The sequence below is a fragment of the Bubalus kerabau genome, chromosome 5, assembly GCF_029407905.1.
Source record: "Bubalus kerabau isolate K-KA32 ecotype Philippines breed swamp buffalo chromosome 5, PCC_UOA_SB_1v2, whole genome shotgun sequence".
Classification (NCBI taxonomy): domain Eukaryota; kingdom Metazoa; phylum Chordata; class Mammalia; order Artiodactyla; family Bovidae; genus Bubalus; species Bubalus kerabau.
The window spans coordinates 91,948,825-91,968,894 of NC_073628.1; the positions used below are offsets into that span (position 1 = coordinate 91,948,825).

General features: G+C 41.9%; 1 protein-coding gene across 1 annotated transcript in view; it reads right to left on the bottom strand.

Annotated features, from left to right (window-relative positions):
• SELP (selectin P) overlaps positions 1–19,228 on the bottom strand; it is a 42,510-nt gene extending 23,282 nt beyond the window's left edge. The window contains exons 1-6 of the mRNA XM_055583585.1: positions 19,180–19,228; positions 8,469–8,559; positions 5,852–6,238; positions 4,182–4,289; positions 3,310–3,495; positions 2,393–2,578 (exon numbers count right to left, since the gene is read on the bottom strand). Coding sequence (XP_055439560.1) covers positions 2,393–2,578; positions 3,310–3,495; positions 4,182–4,289; positions 5,852–6,238; positions 8,469–8,559; positions 19,180–19,182 — 961 coding nt within the window. The 5' untranslated portion in view covers positions 19,183–19,228. The remainder of the gene's footprint in view (positions 1–2,392; positions 2,579–3,309; positions 3,496–4,181; positions 4,290–5,851; positions 6,239–8,468; positions 8,560–19,179) is intronic.
• Between the last annotated feature and the right edge of the window lie 842 nt (positions 19,229–20,070).

The following is a 20,070-nucleotide window of genomic DNA, read 5'->3' on the forward strand; positions in this document are numbered from 1 at the left end:
TAAGAAACCTGCCCTGTCCATCCCAGCTCAGGGTAGAACCCCTTCCAGCATGCTCCCACAGCCCCTGTGCTTGAGCTGTTCATGCCGTATTATAACTCTGCCCCTTAGACTGCAGTCTCTTTGTGGCTGATGTCAGTTATCCAGAATTGTATCCAAGAGCCTGGCAGTGTTTGGGACATTGAAGGTACTCTTTAAATATTCATTGAAAATATTTGTGAAAATTGGATCTGTACAGAGGAGATATAGCCAGACTGAACTTTTAAGGAAAAAGCGAAAACAACATAGCTTATTGTTGACACTCTAATACCCAGCCCAATAAAAGGATTCTAAATGAGCCTTGTTTCTGGAACACAGGATGTCATCCTAAACAGACTTCGGTTGCCAAGTGAGTGTGCAGCCCAAGGTCAGTTCCTGATCATAATTAAGCCACAAGTGACCTCAGTTCTGATAAAAGCTGATTTCCTCATGCTCTTCCTTGACAAAGCATTTCATCTCCAGAATACTCCTGGAGTTTTTCAGAATACAAAGACTGCACACAGTGACCTTAGACCTCTAAGTTTTGCAGAATCAAGGTATTTAAGTTCCAAAGATCCTCTAGTGTTTCTCTCTAACTTTGCAGATTAAAAGTGAGGTTTAGAAATTTTAAGTGACATCCCTAAGGTCTCACATGTAGACAGTAATAGAGCTGGGCTTATAATTCAGGTCTTCCAGGAATTCACTTATCTAATATTTAATTTCCTGCTGTGCTATTCCCCATTTTTGCTTGATAAGATGCAATTGGTGTGAGGTATGAGGCAGTTGCACAGAACGCAGTTTTGTGGTATTAGATACCTGCCTTGGATTGTATCACAGCCTCTCTTTGATCCTTTGTCACAGTGTTCCTTTGCTCCTTTGTCAAAGACTGCCACCAAGGACTGTGATGAGCAATCTGTCTGTGTGTCCTGATAGCCGCTGTTCTGACTCTGTCTGAAGTATAGCAAGGACACTGACCCACTGCTTCTAGACACCGGTGAGGCAGGCAGGGAAAAAAGAGGCAGAAACAAAGGCTCTCTGCGAGGTACTTTATACATACTATTTAATTGTATACTTTTTATATGCTTCATCCTTATTAAAGCTCCTTGAAATTCATAGTTCATTTCACAGAAGCTCCTTGCAATTCATAGCTCATTTTACAGAGGAAAAAACCATCCCTCCTGGGGGCTGAACAACCCATTTCAGGATCAGAGTCTGGAAAAGATCATACTGATATTAAAAGCCCTTGATCTTCCCCAGTGTGTCAAGACTCCTTACCTAAATAGACAGCATGAACTTATACTTCCCAGTGGACTGGGGGCTATTGGTGAAAAAATCCTACCCTTCAAGGCTGGCAAGGGTGGGGTTCCCCAGCCAGGGCCAAGGCAGCAGTTTGTCCTTGCCCCTCACTCGATGGCAAGGTTTGCATTCAAATTTGCAGCTAGAGCTACTGCAAGGGAAACGAGGGGATGGACACAGTCCAGGATTCCTTTGGTAGGGGCTTCCAGGAACTCACTCTGCATAGCTGGCCAGAATCACCAAGGCCATAGAGAAAGGTATTGAGGAAGGAGAAGAACCATGCTCACAGCTGGGAGAGCAATGGTGAAACCACCTCTGGAAATCTAAGTGGAGCTAGGAATCTGTAAGGGTCAGGAGATCCTAATGATGTTTGTCCAGACTTGTAGAACCAAGCTTCAGGAGGACCTAAATCTCTTTAAAATAAAAGTTTCTTTCAAGACTCTTTTATCAAATGTCCTCTATCCCCTTTACTGCTAGAAACCTCTTCTGGTAGGTCTTCTAGAATCTACTTACAGATGGAGATGTCACCATTCCATCTTAGGTGAAATTTATGAATGAGGTCATTCTGAAATTACTTGAGGGCAGTGAGTTTTGGGGAGAGGAGGACTTCTAAATTTTGTTTACAGTCAATAGTAAAATCAGCCTCTTGTTCTTCTAGAGCCTGACACTCCTTTCCTATCCCAGATGAACCCAATCTAGCTCTGTGTGTGTGTGTGTGTGTGTGTGTGTGTGTGTGTGCATCGCTCAGTCATGTTGCTTGACATGACTGAGTTGCTTGACTCTTTGCGACGCCATGGACTGTAGCCCGCCAGGTTCCTCTTTCCATGAAATTTTCTAGGCAAGAGTACTGGAGTGGGTAGCTTCTCCCTTCTCCAGGGGATCTTCCAAACCCAGGTATCAAACTCGGGTCTCCTGCCCTGCTAGTGGATTCCTTACTATCTGAGCCACCAGAGAAGCCCCCAGTCTAGCTGAGTGGTAGGTAAAAGGAGAGTCAAGGTGTGATTCAGGGTGGTTTCATCTGTGCTCCCAGCAAGAACCAGATGCAGTGGACATTATACATCCCCAACCTCCTGGAACTCACCTTTACACACTGGAGTTGGGGCTGTCCACACCCCCAAGGCTGTGCAGTGCACTTCCTCTGGCCCAACTAATGCGAATCCCTCTTCGCAGCTGAAGCTGCAGCTGGACTGGTGCTGGAATGCTTTTGCGGACTGGACACAGCTCATGCTTCCTTGCTCCGGAGACTTCAGAGCTGGGCACTGGACAGCTAAAAACAACCACAGAGCAATTGCATGAGGCCTGGTGTCATGCCCAGCACCTTGGAAACCTTAGGATGCTGCAACAGCTGTGTGTGTGTGTCTGTGTATCTGTGTGCATGCACTCAGTCATGTCCAACTCTTTGTGACCCCATGGATGCTCCTCTGTCCAAGGAATTTTCCAGGCAAGAATACTGGAGCAGGATGCCATTTCCTATGCCAAGAGATCTTCCCAACCCAGGGGTCGAACCTGTTGTGTCTTTTTCATCTTCTGCGTTGTCAGGCAGGTTCTTTAACCACAATACCACCTGGGAAGCCAGCAATAGCTGCTACATCTTCCCGAAGTGTTAGGCAAGGTGCTGAACTTGGTTGGTAAAATGGTACTTTCAATAGCTTTTTGGAAAGACCCAAACATCCTTGCTTTATTTACTTTTTAAAGAAGCAAGGTGAAATTCTCAAATTAATAATACCCAACCCGCGAGTCATTATTGCACTCTGTTCACTTTGCAATGAACAAAGGAAGAGGGACCTTTTTGTAATGCTTTTGCATGAGAATCAAGAATTAAACTCCCTCACTCCTCAGATGAAAATTAAAACTAGTGTTACTCTGGTTGGTGGGCAGTAGTAATAAGCACAATGTCCCATTTAGTGTAGATCTTCTTGGTTTTCAAAGGAGAAAGCCTCTTGTCCCCTCTGAAATTCTAGTTGTCAATGAGAATGGAAAAGAATTGGGTGTACATACCTACACACTGTGGGGGTGAATTCGTCCAGATTCCAGAAGCCAAACACTCCAGCTCCCTGGGTCCGTTCAGCGTGTACCCTTCAGCGCAGTGGAAGCTGCACTGAGAGTTGAAAGAGAAGTTTCCAAGAGGGTGACTGCAGTTCATGTGCACGTGTTGAGGAAGGTCAAACTCGCCACACTCTCTGACTGTAAGGACAAAATATTGATTTCTTTCTTTGCACACTGAAAGCAAATGTCAGGTTTGCTAAAAGCTGAAACTGTTTGTATAACCCATCTGTATCAATCTCCCTGGGCTTCTAACCTGTTCATCTTTACTCTGTTCCTTTGTATTGATTTGTTTTGTTTGTTTAGCTGCTCAGTCATGTTCGACTCTTTTGCAACCCCATGAACTATATTCTGCCAGGCTCCTCTGTTCATGGAATTTTCCAGGCAAGACTACTGGAGTGGGCTGCCATTTCCTTCCTGACCCAGGGATTGAACCCGCATCTGCATTGGCAGGTAGATTCTTTACCACTGAGCCACCTGGGAAGCTCTTGTATTGGTTGCATCCTGGGAAATGATCATACTTTCACTGGTGTTTATTTCCAGCAAACAAAATTAGCCTGAAAGAGTTCTCTTTGTTTTACTGCCCTTACATTTTCCCTTTTAAATTTTGAAATTTTAGGAGGATGTGTTCACTCTAAAAATAAAGTGGTTTAACCCCGAGTGTGTGATTGGCCAGTTTGAGTGGGGCAGACTGACAGATGGTAAAGAGAGGACCTAGGACTAGCCTGTACCCACTGGAGAGCCTCCAACATGATGATTTGCTTCCTGGCATCACCTCTATCACAAGACCATGGACCACGTTGCAATCAACAAAATAGTGGGCTCACCATATTCACACTCTGGTCCATAGAATCCAGGGTAACAGGAGCAGGTGTAGTTCCCAATGGTCTCAATGCACTCTCCTTGCTTGCTGCAGGACATGTCCTGGCAGGAGGCTGCATGGATACAGAAGGGTCAGAATCACAGGCATTCTTAAGAGGTACAAAGAAAAGCTGGTTTCTTATTCCAAGTCTTAGCCCCACTTGAGTAACCTCGAGCTAGCCAGACAACAGAAAACCACAGAGTCCCCTGGAGAGCCAGCCTGTTCCCTGTGAAGTATACCGTAGGAGCCTGCTGGAGCATTGCTTGGCTTCTATTTTTAAAATTTTTGATTAGAGGATAGTTGCTTTACAATGTTGTGTTGGTTTCTGCCATACAGCAGTGTGAATGAGCCATACGTATACATATGTCCCCTCCCTCCTGAGCCTCCCTCCAATGCCCACCCCACCCCATCCCACCCCTCTAGGTTGTTATAGAGTACTGGGCTGAGCTCCCTGTGTTATACAGCAACTTCCCACTAGCTATCTATTTTACATATGGTAATGTATATGTTTCAGTGCTACTCTCTCAATTTGTGCCCCACCCCCACCCCACTGTATCCACAAGTCTGGGTCTCTATTCCTGCCCTTACTGGTTCATCAGTACTGCCTGACTTCTGTTTTAGGCTGTATTTAATGTGGCCTAAAGAGGGGTTGCCATTTGCGGACACAGAGGGACAAATGGAGCTACCAGTACATGGGTAGACAGAGAAGCTCCTCTGTGTGGTACAAAATAGGTTGTGGCTCTTAACCAATCACATTCATAAAGTTGTATTATTATGGAAGCTCCTATGACAGATATCACAGCATGGAGGTTAGGAACTAGATGAGGGGTGGCAGGGGTCACACTTACATAATCACCCCCTACTATAAGTGACTTCAAGCAAGTTCCTTCTTTGAGTCCAACCTGTCTGAAGTTAGGGCCAAAGCCTTTCCACTTTTTGCCTGTGTTAAGTCTATGCCCAGCACCACATGGCAGAGGAGTTGAATGAGATGTTTAAGACCTACTCATGATCAAAGACAAATGACCTTATAGGCAGCTGTGTCATAGGTCTGAATAGATGAGATTTAGGTGGTACAGAGCATGACTGGCCAGCCAGGCCCTCCTCCCTAAGTCTATGCCACTTGGATGACAGAATAGAGAAGGACAGAGTTTCCTTCTTGCAAGAGACTCTTTGAGGGCATAGGCACTGCACACCTGTGGTGGATTCGTATTAGAAATGATACTACAAAAGCAATGAGTGTCTGTGTTGATGAGGTTGTAGCTTGTCCTAGAGACAAGGCCAAATTCTCTCTCAAACTATACAGTCTCTTATTCTAGGGCCCAGTGATACTGAAAAGGTATGGACATAAATTTTAGGACACCAAAACTTCCTGAGCATCTATTTTGGCCATTATAAATTATAAGGGTGGACCAAATGATATTAATATTTCCTTCTGGCTTCAAAAGGCCAGTTTTTTCTAATCCTGATCTTATATTCTTCAAGATGGTCAATAATGCTGCTTGACTGACAGTTCGCTCTTTGTTCCCATGTCCCTGACTTTGAGACTCAATGTTATTGACTCAGGGGCTATATTAATGAACCAGGGAAGGCATTTTTTTAAAAAACACGTAGATTTTAGAGTCAAGAAGCCCCTACCTCTATAGCAGAGTGCTCGCTTTCTTTTCCAGCAGGGCTCATCATTCCACTTGCCAGGGGCTGACAGACTCTTGATGTAGATCTCCACACAGTCCTGGTTGTTCCTCTTGTTGTTAGGCTCATTGTCAGCCCAGTTCTCAGCCTCCTCAGTGAGAGTCTTGTTGGTTCCCACCCAGGTCCATTTATTGTTGATCTTTCGAATACCAATCCAGTAGTAAGAGTTGTAGTAAGGTATGGTCTCGTTGAGATAAGCAATCTCGTTTTTATTCTGGATGGCCACTAAATCCGTGTAGTACTTCTGACAGAATGCCCGGGAATAATTCCATGAATATGTTTTATTGCTGTAGTGGTAGGTCCATGCTGATACTTCTTTCTGGTTTATTAGCTCTAAATAAAGGAGAGTGAGGATCAAGTTAGCATCCCTAATGAGAAAGAGGTTGTGAGCATAAGTTACTTCTGTATAGTCAGATGAGTCTGACTAGCAGAGAAATACCAAAAGCATGATCCTTTTATGTCTAATCTAGTTGTTTTTAGGAAAAAGAATGGTTTCCATCTTTTAGTTAAAAGTATTGATACACTTTAAGTCAGAATAAGAAAATGTGCTCTTCTAGACTTGTGGACACAATGGGGGAAGGAGAGGGTGGGACGAATTGAGAGAGTAGCATTGAAACATATTCATTTGCATGTGTAAAATAGATGCTAGTGAAGTTTCTGTATAACACAGGGAGTTCAGCTCAGTGCTCTCTGATGATGTAGAGCGGTGGGAGCGGAGGGGTGGGAAGGAGGTTCAAGGCAGGGGAGGATATATGTATATTTATGGCTGATGCAGGAGAGAAGGTGATGGCAACCCACTCCAGTACTCTTGCCTGGGAAATCTCATGGACGGAGGAGCCTGGTAGGCTTCAGTCCATGGAGTTGCTAAGAGTTGGACACGACTGAGCAACTTCACTTTCACTTTTCACTTTCATGCATTGGAGAAGGAAATGGCAACCCACTCCAGTGTTCTTGCCTGGAGAATCCCAGGGATGGCAGAGCCTGGTGGGCTGCTGTCTATGGGGTTGCACAGAGTCGGACACGACTGAAGCGACTTAGCAGCAGCAGCAGCAGAAACCTTCTTTTAGAAATGGAGGAGATGTTAAATACTTTGCCCAAGCCCAAATTAAAGTGAAAGTGAAGTCACTCAGTCATGTCCCACTTTTTGCGACCCCATGGACTGTAGCCTACCAGACTCCTCCATCCATGGGATTTTCCAGGCAAGAGTACTGGAATGGGGTGCCATTTAAATGACATGTCAAATGTCTTGATGGCTCCCTCATTATCTACAGGTACTACCTCTTCACGTGGAAAATAAGATGCTTTATGATCCGGAGCCTACCTGCTAGTCCAGCCTCACCACTCACCATATTTACTTTTCTTTAGCAAAAACAGAAGTCACCCACTTCCATGCCTTTGCACATGCTCTTCCTTCTCCTCTGGCTCCCCTTTTCTGCTTAGGCTTGGTAAACTGTTCCTCCACCTACTTTCCATGAGTCCTCCAGGGGGGCTTGGTGTTCCTTCTTCCAGGCACCCTGTCTCTAGCTGCACCTTCCTTATTGCCAGGTGTTGCAACATTGTTTGTATGACATGGGCCACACCTGCTAGATTGCTAATCCTAATGGGGGTCTCTTTTTACCTCTGGATTCTTAACACCAAGCAAAGAGCTTGGCACTAATCAGGCATTCCCTGCATACTTGTTGAGTAAAAGCACCAGGTTTGTGCCAGAGGCTCATCGTATCTCCTGGGTTGCAATCTTACACTCATCCCACTACTCCAGGCTGTTTCCCTTTGATAAATTACTCTACTTCCTCCATCTCTGCTTACTCACTTTTTAAAATAGCACTTAAAACAGGCCTTTAAAAGGAATGTTTATGAAATCAAATGAAATAAAGAATGTGCCCTTCAAAAGTATAAAGGGCATTAGGACACAAAGTAGTGTTAACCTAGCCAGTGGGAGCTAACCCCCACCAGAAGAGGCCAGTTCTCAAATGAAGAGGTGCAATCAGGCCTGGAAATGGCTCTTTTTCCTGTTTATGAGGCCTTGCTCCTAATCAACCCTTTTCTCAGCTGCCCACATGAGAGTTGGTTCTGTTTGCCTTCCCTCATAGGCACCTCTATGGCATTGTTTTGCTGTAAGACTTTATTCTGATATCACCAGGGCTAGATTCTGATTTGCATAGAATTTTGCCTTCAGAATCCCCTTCCTTAGTAATAAAATTAAAACTTTTATAACTGCATTGGTTTAAAGATGAACATATTAGTATTGTACATGAAAACATTTTCTTTGGCCTAGAAGAAAATAATTTCTAAAGAAATTACAGCATTTTTGTGGCTCTCTAAAAGTAATGCAGGCCTGTGTCTATTGAGTCTAATGCATAAATTGGCCCTAGGTGTATTTTTGTATGTTCTCCCTAGCCTTTTCTACCACTATGGTGGTTTTGGATGTATTTCCCCCCGTCCAGGAATCTGGGCTTGGACAGATTTCCCATGCCTCACAACTGGTTACCATCCTTAACTTTGCCCATTTGGAGAAGTTACCCTCATCTCTGAGGACCAAGTGAAAGGTTAGCATAAGGTTTACCGAAGATCAGGACACTGAAGCAAAGGAGTTGGACAGTTCTGAAGATCGCTCTCTGAAATCTCCAGTTCCAGATGGCTTTTGGGCAGCTGGCCTGAAACAAGAAAACTGCCTTTTAGTGTCCATGTGCAATCAATGTGGCCAACCACTTCTACTTAGTAATCACGGTCTCGAGTGACCTGTCTGTTTCCATTAGGGGGTGGCTCAAGCCTTCTGCTCTATTTTTATTTCTCGCTACTCTGCTTAAGTCATCCCCTAGGTGAACATTGCATCAAGGCTCAGAACAGACTTAATTTCTTCATTCATTCAACAAATATTTATTGAGTAACAATTTGGTGCCACTAGTATTTTCTTTTATGATGCATTTTGTAGTATTATGTTAAAAATGCTATCATTATTATTATGCAATAATCTCCCTTTAAAAACTGGTATGCCATACTCAAGAATAATAGGAAGTCTCACAAAACCTCCCTGATCCACGCAGTTGTGTGGCCTGTACTTTGACGCACAGAACATCAATTAATCATGCTGCACTATGCCATCTATTCTGTATTATTGATCTATGTTTTCTTCCTTTACTATTTTAATGTATGTCTATAATATTATTCAAAGCTTAATGCATGTATGTAGACATATATAATTTTTATTAATAAATGAATAATAAACTATTTGCCTTGAATCTATAGCAAGGATGACTTCTCATAAGCTCCCTTATGTTGGGATTTCATCAAATCTATTAACATGTTTAAAGTGTTTTTGACTGTGTGGATCACAACAAACTGTGGAAAATTCTTAAAAACATGTGAATACCAGACCACCTGACCTGCCTCCTGAGAAATCTGTATACAGATCAAGAAGTAACAGAACCAGACATGGAACAACAGACTGGTTCCAAATAGAGAAAGGGGAATGTTAAGGCTGTATATTGTCACCCTGCTTATTTAACTTATATATAGAGTACATCACACAAAATGCCAGGCTGGATGAAGCACAGGCTGGAATCAAGATTGCTGGGGGAAATATCAATAACCACACATATGCAGATGATACCACCCTTATGGCAGAAAGCAAAGAAGAACTAAAGAGTCTCTTGATGAAAGTAAAAGAAGAGAGTGAAAAAGTTGGTTTAAAACTCAACATTCAGAAAACTAAGATCATGGCATCCGGTCTCATCACTTCATGGGAAATAGATGGGGAAACAGTGGAAACAGTGACAGACTTTATTTTGGGGGGCTCCAAAATCACTGAAGATGGTGACTGAAGCTATGAAGTTAAAAGATGCTTGCTCCTTGGAATAAAAGCTATGACCAACCTAGACAGCATATTAAAAAGCAGAGACATTACTTTACCAGCAAAGGTCCACCTAGTCATAGCTATGGTTTTTCCGGTAGTCATGTATGGATGTGAGAATTGGATCATAAAGAAAGCTGAGCACCAAAGAATTGATGCTTTTTAACTGTGATGTTCAAGAAGACTCTTGAGAGTCCCTTGGACTACAAGGAGATCCAATCAGTCCTGTGCGACGCCATAGATGGCAGCCCACCAGGCTCCCCCGTCCCTGGGATTCTCCAGGCAAGAACACTGGAGTGGGTTGCCATTTCCTTCTCCAATGCAGGAGAGTGAAAAGTGAAAGTGAAGTCGCTCAGTCGTGTCCGACTCTTAGCAACCCCATGGACTGAAGCCTACCAGGCTCCTCCGTCCATGGGATTTTCCAGGCAAGAGTACTGGAGTGGGGTGCCATTGCCTTCTCCGGATAATCCCCTTAGTAGGAACTTAATCCCACAGAGTTCTCTGTGGATTATATTGTATCACCAGTTATTGTTACACCACTTTCAATTCAGTACCCAACGAGTGTCATGCCACCTGCTATAGCAGCAGTCTTCAAACCAGAATGAGCCTGGCTTCCCAAGGGGTACATAAGCAGGGAGAATTTAAGTAAATCTCTGTTCAGATTCCCAACTTTATCTTCAACATGTACACGTCCCTAAAACCAATCTGCCTACAAATGTGTCTACTTCTTCCATTTACAAAAGAAATCACACCTTTTGTAACCTAACTCTTATTAATCATTAGGCCTGGTCTCTGTATGTAAAAAACATCCGGTATGCCAAACAGAAACCTCCCAAAGTATTGGTGTAGATCTGACAACTTGAATGCTTCAAATGATAGTGAAACAAATCCTTTTCATGTCAAGGAGTTTTCCATTTCTCTCTTTTCATTAACTTGATTGGGACATGAAACTTGGAAGGAGTTCAAAGAATTGAGAGACATCATTATAAGAAGCTTCCATTTCCATTTACTTATTCAAATGAATAAAGGTCCTTAATGTTTAATAAAATCCTTACAAAATGAAATATAGGAATAGAATTGATGATGAGCTTGTTTGATTATATCAATAAATAATATTCACACAAGGTTACATGGATAGGGAAAAAGCCCCTCTCCTTATATAGAGATGTGTCTTCAATACCATTTTAAATATGGAAGTTTAAGTTACTTATTAAAACTTACAGTATTGTTTATGCTATTTTTAAATTGTGTACTAAAAGTAATTGTTATGCTAACTCTATCAAAAAGGAAAACATTTAACACATAGAGATTTATGATTTCATAAAATTGAATCTTTTACATTTCAACTTATATTTTTATTTATATAAAAATATATGACATAGTTATCAATAAAATAAGCTTAAAATGTATTAGGTTAAAATTCTGTACAGGAAATGAAATAGAAATAGGTATTAAAGAAGAGACAACAAAAAAGAAAAAATATTAACTTCCCTATTATTAGGAACTAGTTTTTTTTTTTTTTAAGTGCTATCAGATCACGGTGGTATTTTATTCCATTGGATAAACTCTAGGAAATGATGTAACATTTATTGTGAAAGGCCAATTTTTAGAATTCACTGGAAATTCCGTCTTTTATTTTAAAACTTATGATTAAAAATTTAGCTCTCCCCTTAGAAGGGTTCAAGAGGTTATATAATTTTCCAGGATTTTGATAGGGGGCAAGGACAGAAGCAAAAATATTGCTGGTGAGAGCACAGTAATGTAGCTAATGAGATTCAATATTTGCCTTTGAATCTGCTGGCTTTCTCCCAGGTAGACCAGAGGATCGTAGTGTTTATCATCTAGGGAGTGGTCTTCCTGTGCCCTGAGAAAGTGGTTTTCTTCCTGTGGAGAGTATTTCTACAGGTTTCTCTGGCTTTGGGACCAGCTCAAGGAAGAGTGTTGGAATAGTGAGCTAGTGAGGCTCCTACCCCCATCTGCATTTCCAAGTCCACCCACTGTCCCAGCAGAACCATTTTATGTCTTAAGTTGTTTGCGTAAACTTTTCAATATGGTTTACTTTAGCAAAATAGGGACAGAGAGAGAGAAAGAGAGTGTGTGCTGGTTTTAAACTTTTTAAGATTTTAGAGGACTGGCAATTGCTTCTGTTAAGACACAACACCTGAGAAAGGAAAATGCAAGTTATTGTGTGTCTCCTGCTTTAATCTGACCATCCTTTTCTGTTTTCTAAAATCACAATTATACCAAGAATCACCTCTCATTCTATAAGAGTGGCAGGAGACTGTAAAGATGACTACCAAGTCAATTAAGCATTTCTCCAGCATTCTATAGCAGGTCTGGGACTACCATCACTGCCTACCACTGAGACTCAGTGAGTTCAGATGACCTGCCAATGCTTGCTCACTGGAACGTATGTTGGCTTAACACAGTGATTCTTTTTTTTCCCCTAAATTTAATTTTTATTTTATCTTGGAATATAGTTGATTTATAATATTGTGTTAGTTTCAAGTGTACAGCAAAGTGATTCAGTTATGGATATACATATATTCCTTCTTTTTCAGATTCTTTTCCCATATAGGTCATTACTGAGTACTGAGTAGAGTTCCCTGAGCTATACAATAGGTCTTTGTTGGTTATCCTTTTTATATGTATAAAGCACAGTGATTCTTATTCTCAAAGAACTCATGAACTCCTTTGAAAGGCTGATAAAAGCCATTATCAGGATTCTTTTTTAAAAATTGCGCACTTGCAATTTTTCGGACAATTTCAGAAGGCTTATGGACTCTGAGAGCAAATCTCTGTGTTAACTCTAAGATGGCTCCTTGACTCACTGGCAACTGACAAGCATTTGGTGTGTGGATATGGAAGATGAATGATGCTTAAAAGCCTTCCTTTCAGCAGTAATTTTCCTCTGAAACTTCCTTGGGGTGAGAAAGCATTCTCACATTTGTCCCTACTTTCACTGTTACCTTTAGGACAAGGCAGCACTAGATCTAGGATGGTGAAGAGTTAAGGGCTCTGTCTTGGTGTCTGTGACTAAGCAAGCGCTGAAACACCAGGAAATACCTCCTGAGGAGAAGCCATGTGCTCTGTTCATTTTTATTTTAATATTCTTTGGCAGCCTACATCAAACCGGAAGTCACTGGGAAGGAGTCTGAGACAGGGTTATTGGAATAACATCCTGTGCCTGTGTAAACCTTCATGAAAGCTGCTTTCCACTGTGCTTGTCTTTAATTTTACTTTCCAAAGAATTAAAAGTGAGTGTGGGGTGAAGAGAGAGGCAGAGACAAAGTAGAAAGGGCAGGAAGTGTTTCTTTCCCCTCGACCTTTGCATAGAGCTTTTAGATCCCAGTGGTAATCCCATGTCTGCCAGCATGCTGGGTGGCTGACAAAGTTGGCAGGTAAGGTACCACAGAAAGGTGATTCTGTTCTCCTGCCTATGTTGTAGACCACAGCCTTGCACTTTAGAGACAGAACCTTCAGTGTCTCTCCCTAGACCCCCTGTCTTCTGCTTAGGTCCTGTCTGATTCTTCTCCTTCCTCTACATTTCAGTTTTATTAATTTCCTTGCCTCCTCTTTCTTCCTCAACTCCTAGTCTCACCTGCCTCCAAAACTGCTCCTGCTGACTTTACCACTGACATCCCAATGACCAAACCCGATGCAGTCTTTCCATCATTATCTACCTTGACCATTCTGTAGCAATAAATATTACTACTTCCTTTTGCTTAAAATGCTTCCCTGGTTCTTCTCTTGCTTCTATTCTGACATCTTGAGTGATTGTTCTCAGTCTTTTCCTGAATCCACGTCAACTCTGCCTTCACTTGCAGAGACAGAGATTACCCTGGGCTCCTGCCTCCAGGACCCTCTTCTCATCAATCTTCTGCTTTCCTGAGGCCTCCTTATGGTCATCTGCATGTCAGTGGCTCTCCATCAGCATCTCCACCCCTGACTTTCCTCCTGAGCATGAAGTCTGCAATCCAAATGCAGAAGAAACCTATTTGCACTCAGCTGGAGGGAGCAGCTGGCAGAGCCATCTTAGGACAAGGGCTATGACTTACATCTGAACCCCAGCCATAGTAGAGAACAGATGCTTACTGCCTAAGAAATGTGTTACAGAGGGCTTCCCTGGTGGCTCAGTGGTAAAGAATCTGCCTGCCAATGCAGGGATTGAACACAAGTTCAATCCCTGGTCTAGGAAGATCCCACATGCCACGGAGCAACTAAACCTGTGTGCTGCAACTATCGAGCCTGTGCTCTAAAGCCTGGGAACCACAACAAGGTAGGTCACCACAATGAGAACCTGTGCACTGCAGCCAAGAGTAGCCCCCTCTCCCCCACCTGCTCTCTGCAACTAGAGAAAAACCTGCACAATGACGAAGACCCAGCACAACCATAAATAAACAAATAAAATGGTATTAAAAGTATGTTACAGATGAATAGATGAACAAATAAGTGAAAAAATAGCAAGGGGATGACTGAAAGTAAAATGGAAGCATGCTGAATGGAAAAATGATGGGAAAATGTGATAATTAGAATTAAGTACAATAGGGTTACAGCAGTGATTGTATCAAATTTATAAGTGTATTGAATGGGAGGTGGGAGGGAGGTTCAAGAGAGAGGGGACATATGTACACCTATTGGCTAATTCATATTGATATATGGCAGAAATCAAGCCAATATTGGAAAGAAGTCCTCCTTCAATTAAAAAAAAAGTGTGGTGAGAGAGAGTATAAGAAGGGTGTACAAAAAATATGTTCTAGGCACTTTGTCTCATTCTCTTGGAGTGTGAGAGAAACAAGGGCATGATGGCTCACGTCCCATGTGAGAGAACAGAGGAGCAGGACTCACTCACTGAACTCCATGTGGGTGGCTTTGGGGCCAGCTCAAGGAGGTGTGTTGGGACAGTGGCCAGTGGAGGAGAGGTAGAGAAATCAGGACCTACCATAGCTGGTGTGTCTCAAGAAAGCCTGGATAAGCATCAGATAGCAGCAGCTCTTAGAAGAGGGAGAGGAGATGGCAAATTCCATTAAATTTCTGGAGTGGGTGTGTCCCTTTGAAAGGCTCCCGCACCAAACAGGGCTCATATAAAGTATGCATGTTCTTATTATTAACAGTATCCCTGACCCAAGCCCCACAACCTACTTGCCCACAAAGACCCTCAAGTCCTCCATCAAGTAGGAACGGGGAAGGAAGACCAAGGATCCTTTCACATCAATCTGCCATCAAACCCCATGGACTTTACCTTCTGATGAGATACCTGGCTATTCTCCAGATTTCCATTTTACTGCTGCCCCACTAATTCAGACATTGTCACTTCTTTCCCAGACCAAAGAAATCATCTTCCCCTTGATCTTTTCTTCTCAAGTTTACCCATCTCCAGTTCTTTATCTCTAATGCCATCAGAATACTCCTAACACAAAATCTGATCATATTGCTTCACTACTTAAAGTCCATCAGCTGTTTCTATTCCCTGAATAATACATACTAACTTCTTAAGATGACACTTCGAGGCTCTTCAAGATAAGGCTTCTTATTTATCTAGTCTCATCTCCTGCCATTACTCCTCAATTACCCCTCTCCTCCGCCACAATTCTACCATGCATTTATAACAAGACATCTTGTACTTTTCAGAATACACTGTATGTTCCCTATGTTCTTTTTATGCCTAGAGCACCCTCTCCCTCTGTGGGTGCCTAGCTCTAGTAGACCAGGAATTTCCTCCTTAAAGGAGCCTTCCCCATACTAACCTCTTCCTCCCCCCACCAAGATAGGCATGTCCTTGTATTGCCTGTGTTCTTTCCCACTACTTATTTCAATAACTATCGATTTATTAAGTGCCTACAATGTGTCGGGTACTGTTCCAGGCAATGGCATTAAAATGATTAAAAAGATACAGTTCCTGTCCTCATGAAATGTACATTCTATGGAAGACAGACAATGAAGCAAACACCAACACATATACAACAGTACTGAACAAGTAAACATAAAAATCAGAAGCTAGTGATAAGGGGTAGTTAGAGAATTAAAGCCAGGTTATGTGATAGAGTGATGGGGTAGTGATAATAGACAGGAAGGAGGTCAGGGAAGATCTCTCTAAAAAGGTGACATTTAGACTGAGAGCAGAATGACCAGAAGAAAGCAGAGAGAAACAGGAGGAAGAGCATTAAAGATAGAAGGAAATGCTAATACAAAGGCTTTAAAGTGGAAGGAAAGTGTGGCGTGTTCAAAGGACAGGAAGAAAGCAGTGCAGCTGGAATGGAATGAACAAGGGGAAGCGAAGGATGAGATGATGCTGGGGACAGATCACTCTGGGCTTTGGGAACCAAAACAAGGAGATGACATGTTTGTTCTAAGTGCAAGTCAAGTGGGGCAGCGAGCAGATTTTAAGAGAGGGAGTGATGTAGTCTGATTGCTGCTGAAAATTGGGAAGTCCTGGGGGTTAGTTGAAAAGGAGTTGGTTCATGGCCAAATCGTGTGAGTCAGAAATACTGGTTGCAGAAGGAATCCAACTGCCAGGGTTTTGAACAGAGAAGCATCCTGAATAGATGATGTTTCTCTCTCTCTCTTTTTAAAAATTTGTGGTAATAATCTGTATACTTTCAAATTCAAAATGTAATAAGTCTGTGCTCAGTCTCTGAGTCATGTTTGACTCTTTGTGACCCCATGGACTTCAGCCCACCAGGCTCCTCTGTCCCTGGGATTTCCCAGGATTTCCATGGGATTTCCCTTCTCCAGCTAGTCTACAGGTGATTTTAAACAAATTATTTCTCTTCAACATTTATTTACATGTATTTCTAGCATACTGCTAGGTACATGGCGGGGTACCAAATGAATATTTGCAAATGTTGGGTATTATAATATCTACAGAATCAGTTTGTTTTGTCTTAGAAATTTCCTATGGGAAGGAAAGAAAATTAAAGAGGGTCAATGGGAATGCAAAGGCGGTAGGAAGATGTGACAGTCATTGAGGAGATAGAATTATGAAACTTCTTGGTGGCAGAGTCGAGATTTTCTAGGTAGTACAGCTGATCATATAGTTTCCCTTAAGTTTCTGGGTGGTGGTGGTAATATAGTATAGCTTTTAGTGGCCCAACCTAAAAGCAGAGAATGAAACAGTGAAACAAAGTGATCTAAAAACCAAATAACCAATAGAAATAAAGACAGGAAGGAACCCAGGACATCAAAACTAAGAATCAAAGCATATGTATATATTTAAATCAGATTCCTGATCACCATTATATAGAGTAAAGTATTAATATTAAAAATAAAGTAGCATACTTAAAAGATTTTAAGTCATCTGGACCATCACTGAACTATATCTCTAAAATACAAAAGATTCATTTTATGTATTTGACTTTATAAAATTTCTATTTTGCTTTTCAATCAGAGAAATGAGTTACTTAGAAGACAATGTAATAAATGCCATTTATGAAACACCATATGCTACCCTTTAGGGTCAGGTCTAGGGTCTTTTCCCAAGGCTGCCTGTTGAATAGTAAATCACTTTGATTTTGGGGGGTTTGATTAATAAGTTTCCACTTATGAAATTCTGAAGCTGAACTTTCTAAGACCTAGCAGCCAGCCCAGGAGAATGTGAACCATTTAATTATGTTTTGAAAAATAGCTAATGAAAGGAAGAGTAAGAACTAGAATTAACAGACCTAAAATGGTTAAAAGGCATAGACGAAAGTGAACCCAGACCTCCTTTTTAGCCCACTGATACCCTAACGCTGGCATAATTTAACTGTTAGTTCCCCATTTAGAGCTCCCACATTCTGAGATCCATCTGGTTGAAAACACACCAGCCGATAAACCTTAATATGTTTCCTCATGTCCTAGGGTTAATTGAAACCATTCTGAACTTGAATTTACAAGCAGAGTTTGGGGTTCCCGAATCCCAAGAGACAAATGTGCTCCAGGGCAAAGGAAGAGGTCTTGTCTTCGGAATATTTAAAACAATTCCAGGGCTGGAGTTCTTAGCACTTCATTGCAGAGTCCCAGCCTAGTTCCAAGAAGCCAATGGAGAAATTTTGAGCTTAAAACACAGGAGGTGAAAGAGTGGGGTTCTTAGACATGGAAGTCTGGGGACCCCCTGCAGTTATCCATAAAGCTCAATGTTTATGTGGATGTCTGGCATTTCATCTGGGAAAGGATTTGCACCTTTCTTAGAATCTCAAAGAACCCATGATTCAGTCTGTTAACATTCCTCTAAAAGGAGGATCCCAGGGAGAATAGATGGAAGAAAGAAATAACTGTTTATTCATTTAAGTTGACCAATTCAGGAAAAATATGCAAGAGATAAAGAGATAAAAGAAATCTACATTCTTACATCAACTGGAGTTCACACTCAGGACAGACTTAAACTCCTTCCTCTTCTTTTCATCATCCTCTTATCCCTGTTCAACCCAACCTGGAAAATCCTCACTAAAGTGTTTGAAATTTGTTCTATAGTAAAACAAAGAAATGGGGGTAAAGTGAATATAAGCAGTACTTTCTTCTGGTATTCCATAGAAAGGAGCTCAAAAACAAGGACAGTCTGCTTCCTCTCTCGCCACAGACTGAAAGCTTTTAGATCCTAGGACTGTATGAGATACACCTCACAAGTCAAGGGTAAAACTATGTGTTTGTGTCTTATTTAATGAGTGCCCTTTTCCTTGGATCTTTCCTGGATTTCAGATCCTTCTCTTTCTCATAACAATAGAATCTTTTCTTTCTCATAACAATAATTGCTAACATCTACTAACCCACAACTATGTGCCAGGCTCAGACCTACTTGTTTTTCAGCTTATTTAATTCCCAAAGTGATGCTACAAAGTAAAGTACTATTATTCTGTCCATTTTACAGATGAGAAAACTGAGTCACTAGCAGGAATGAGAGTTGTGGCAGAAACAGAAACTGTGTGGCTAGTCCACATCAGTCCCAGCAGACTCCTAGGGTACAGAGAAAGAAATGGGAGAGCTGGGATGAGAAACCATTTGACTGTAGTCTTATACCAGGGCACTTGCTCAACCTTGCGTTCAACCCAGACAGAAGAGCAGTCCTGGAGAAGAGTTGAGGGTTAACCAGGATTTGCTCCAAGAGAGTCCCTGTAAGCCCTGCTAGGAAAGACAGTAGCTGTGGAGCAAGAGGACAGAAATTCAGATCCAGACCACATCCAGTCCAACAGTGCACCTTAGGTCAAACACCTAGCCTCTCTGGAAGGCACAGCAGCTTCATTTGTAACATGGGCATAGCAACTCAAAAGGATGCTGGGAGGATCAAAGCGGGCAGCAGGTTTTGAAATTCTTACAAACTCCATGGGGCTACTCAATATAAAAATCCATAACTACTGCTATTCCACATTTTAGGAATCCTTATCTGCCTGCCTCAACTCCAAACCTCTTCCATCCAACCACTTCCCATAGCAAAAAGAAATGGACTTACCATCTCTCTTGTGACACAGCTGGCTTTCTGCTGTCTGTCCGGCCCAGACTTCTTTTAATCTCGCTGCCACCCCTCAGCTGTCAGGCTGTTTAGAAAAGCACTTCCTATTCACTTTCCTGAAAGTCACCACAGCCCTTCCCACGAAGTTAGAATGTTGATAATCTGGGAGCGATGTTGGCAACTTAGAAATAACAGTCACTGAGGAAGGGGGAGGGAGGGGGGGTACAGACTTCCATGGGAGGTGGTCTGAAGACAGACGGGGGCAAGTGTGAATCACTTCTGGACATTCCAGGGTGGATAGTGCAGGAATCATACCCACGTTCCCCAGTGGTCAAGTTTCCTTGATATGATCTGTGATAAGTTACTCCAATTTAAGGCCATATATCGGAAAACACACTTGGTCTTAATCATTAATGTAAATTTTCCAGTTACTGTAAAATCTCAGGGAATGTTTTCTATTCCAGCAGCTTTCTGAGCAAAAATAGTTACAAAAAAAATTAGGTGGGAAAGGGAAAGCCACTGAGGGTTTTCTGGCATCTGGAGGGATTGTTAGAGTTTTGGAGTGAGATATAAAACAGACATGGGTCACTTTAGAAGGGAACTTCTGCTTCTTAAATTAGAAAAAAAAAAATGTGAAAATGGTTAGTGTTGGGAAAGTAAAAGTCTGTGTAGCACAGTGGTTAAGACTTGGGCTCTTTGAGTCAACTACCTGAGACCCCTCTTGGCTCCATTTGTGGCTGTCCTCCAGGCAAAAATGCTTAAACTCTCTATGCCTCTTTTTTTTTTTTTTTTTTTTTAACTGTGAAATAGAATGGTAATAGAACTTACCTTACAGAGTTGTTATGTGATTAAATGAGTTGATATGTGGAATGCTTGAAACAATAACTAGCC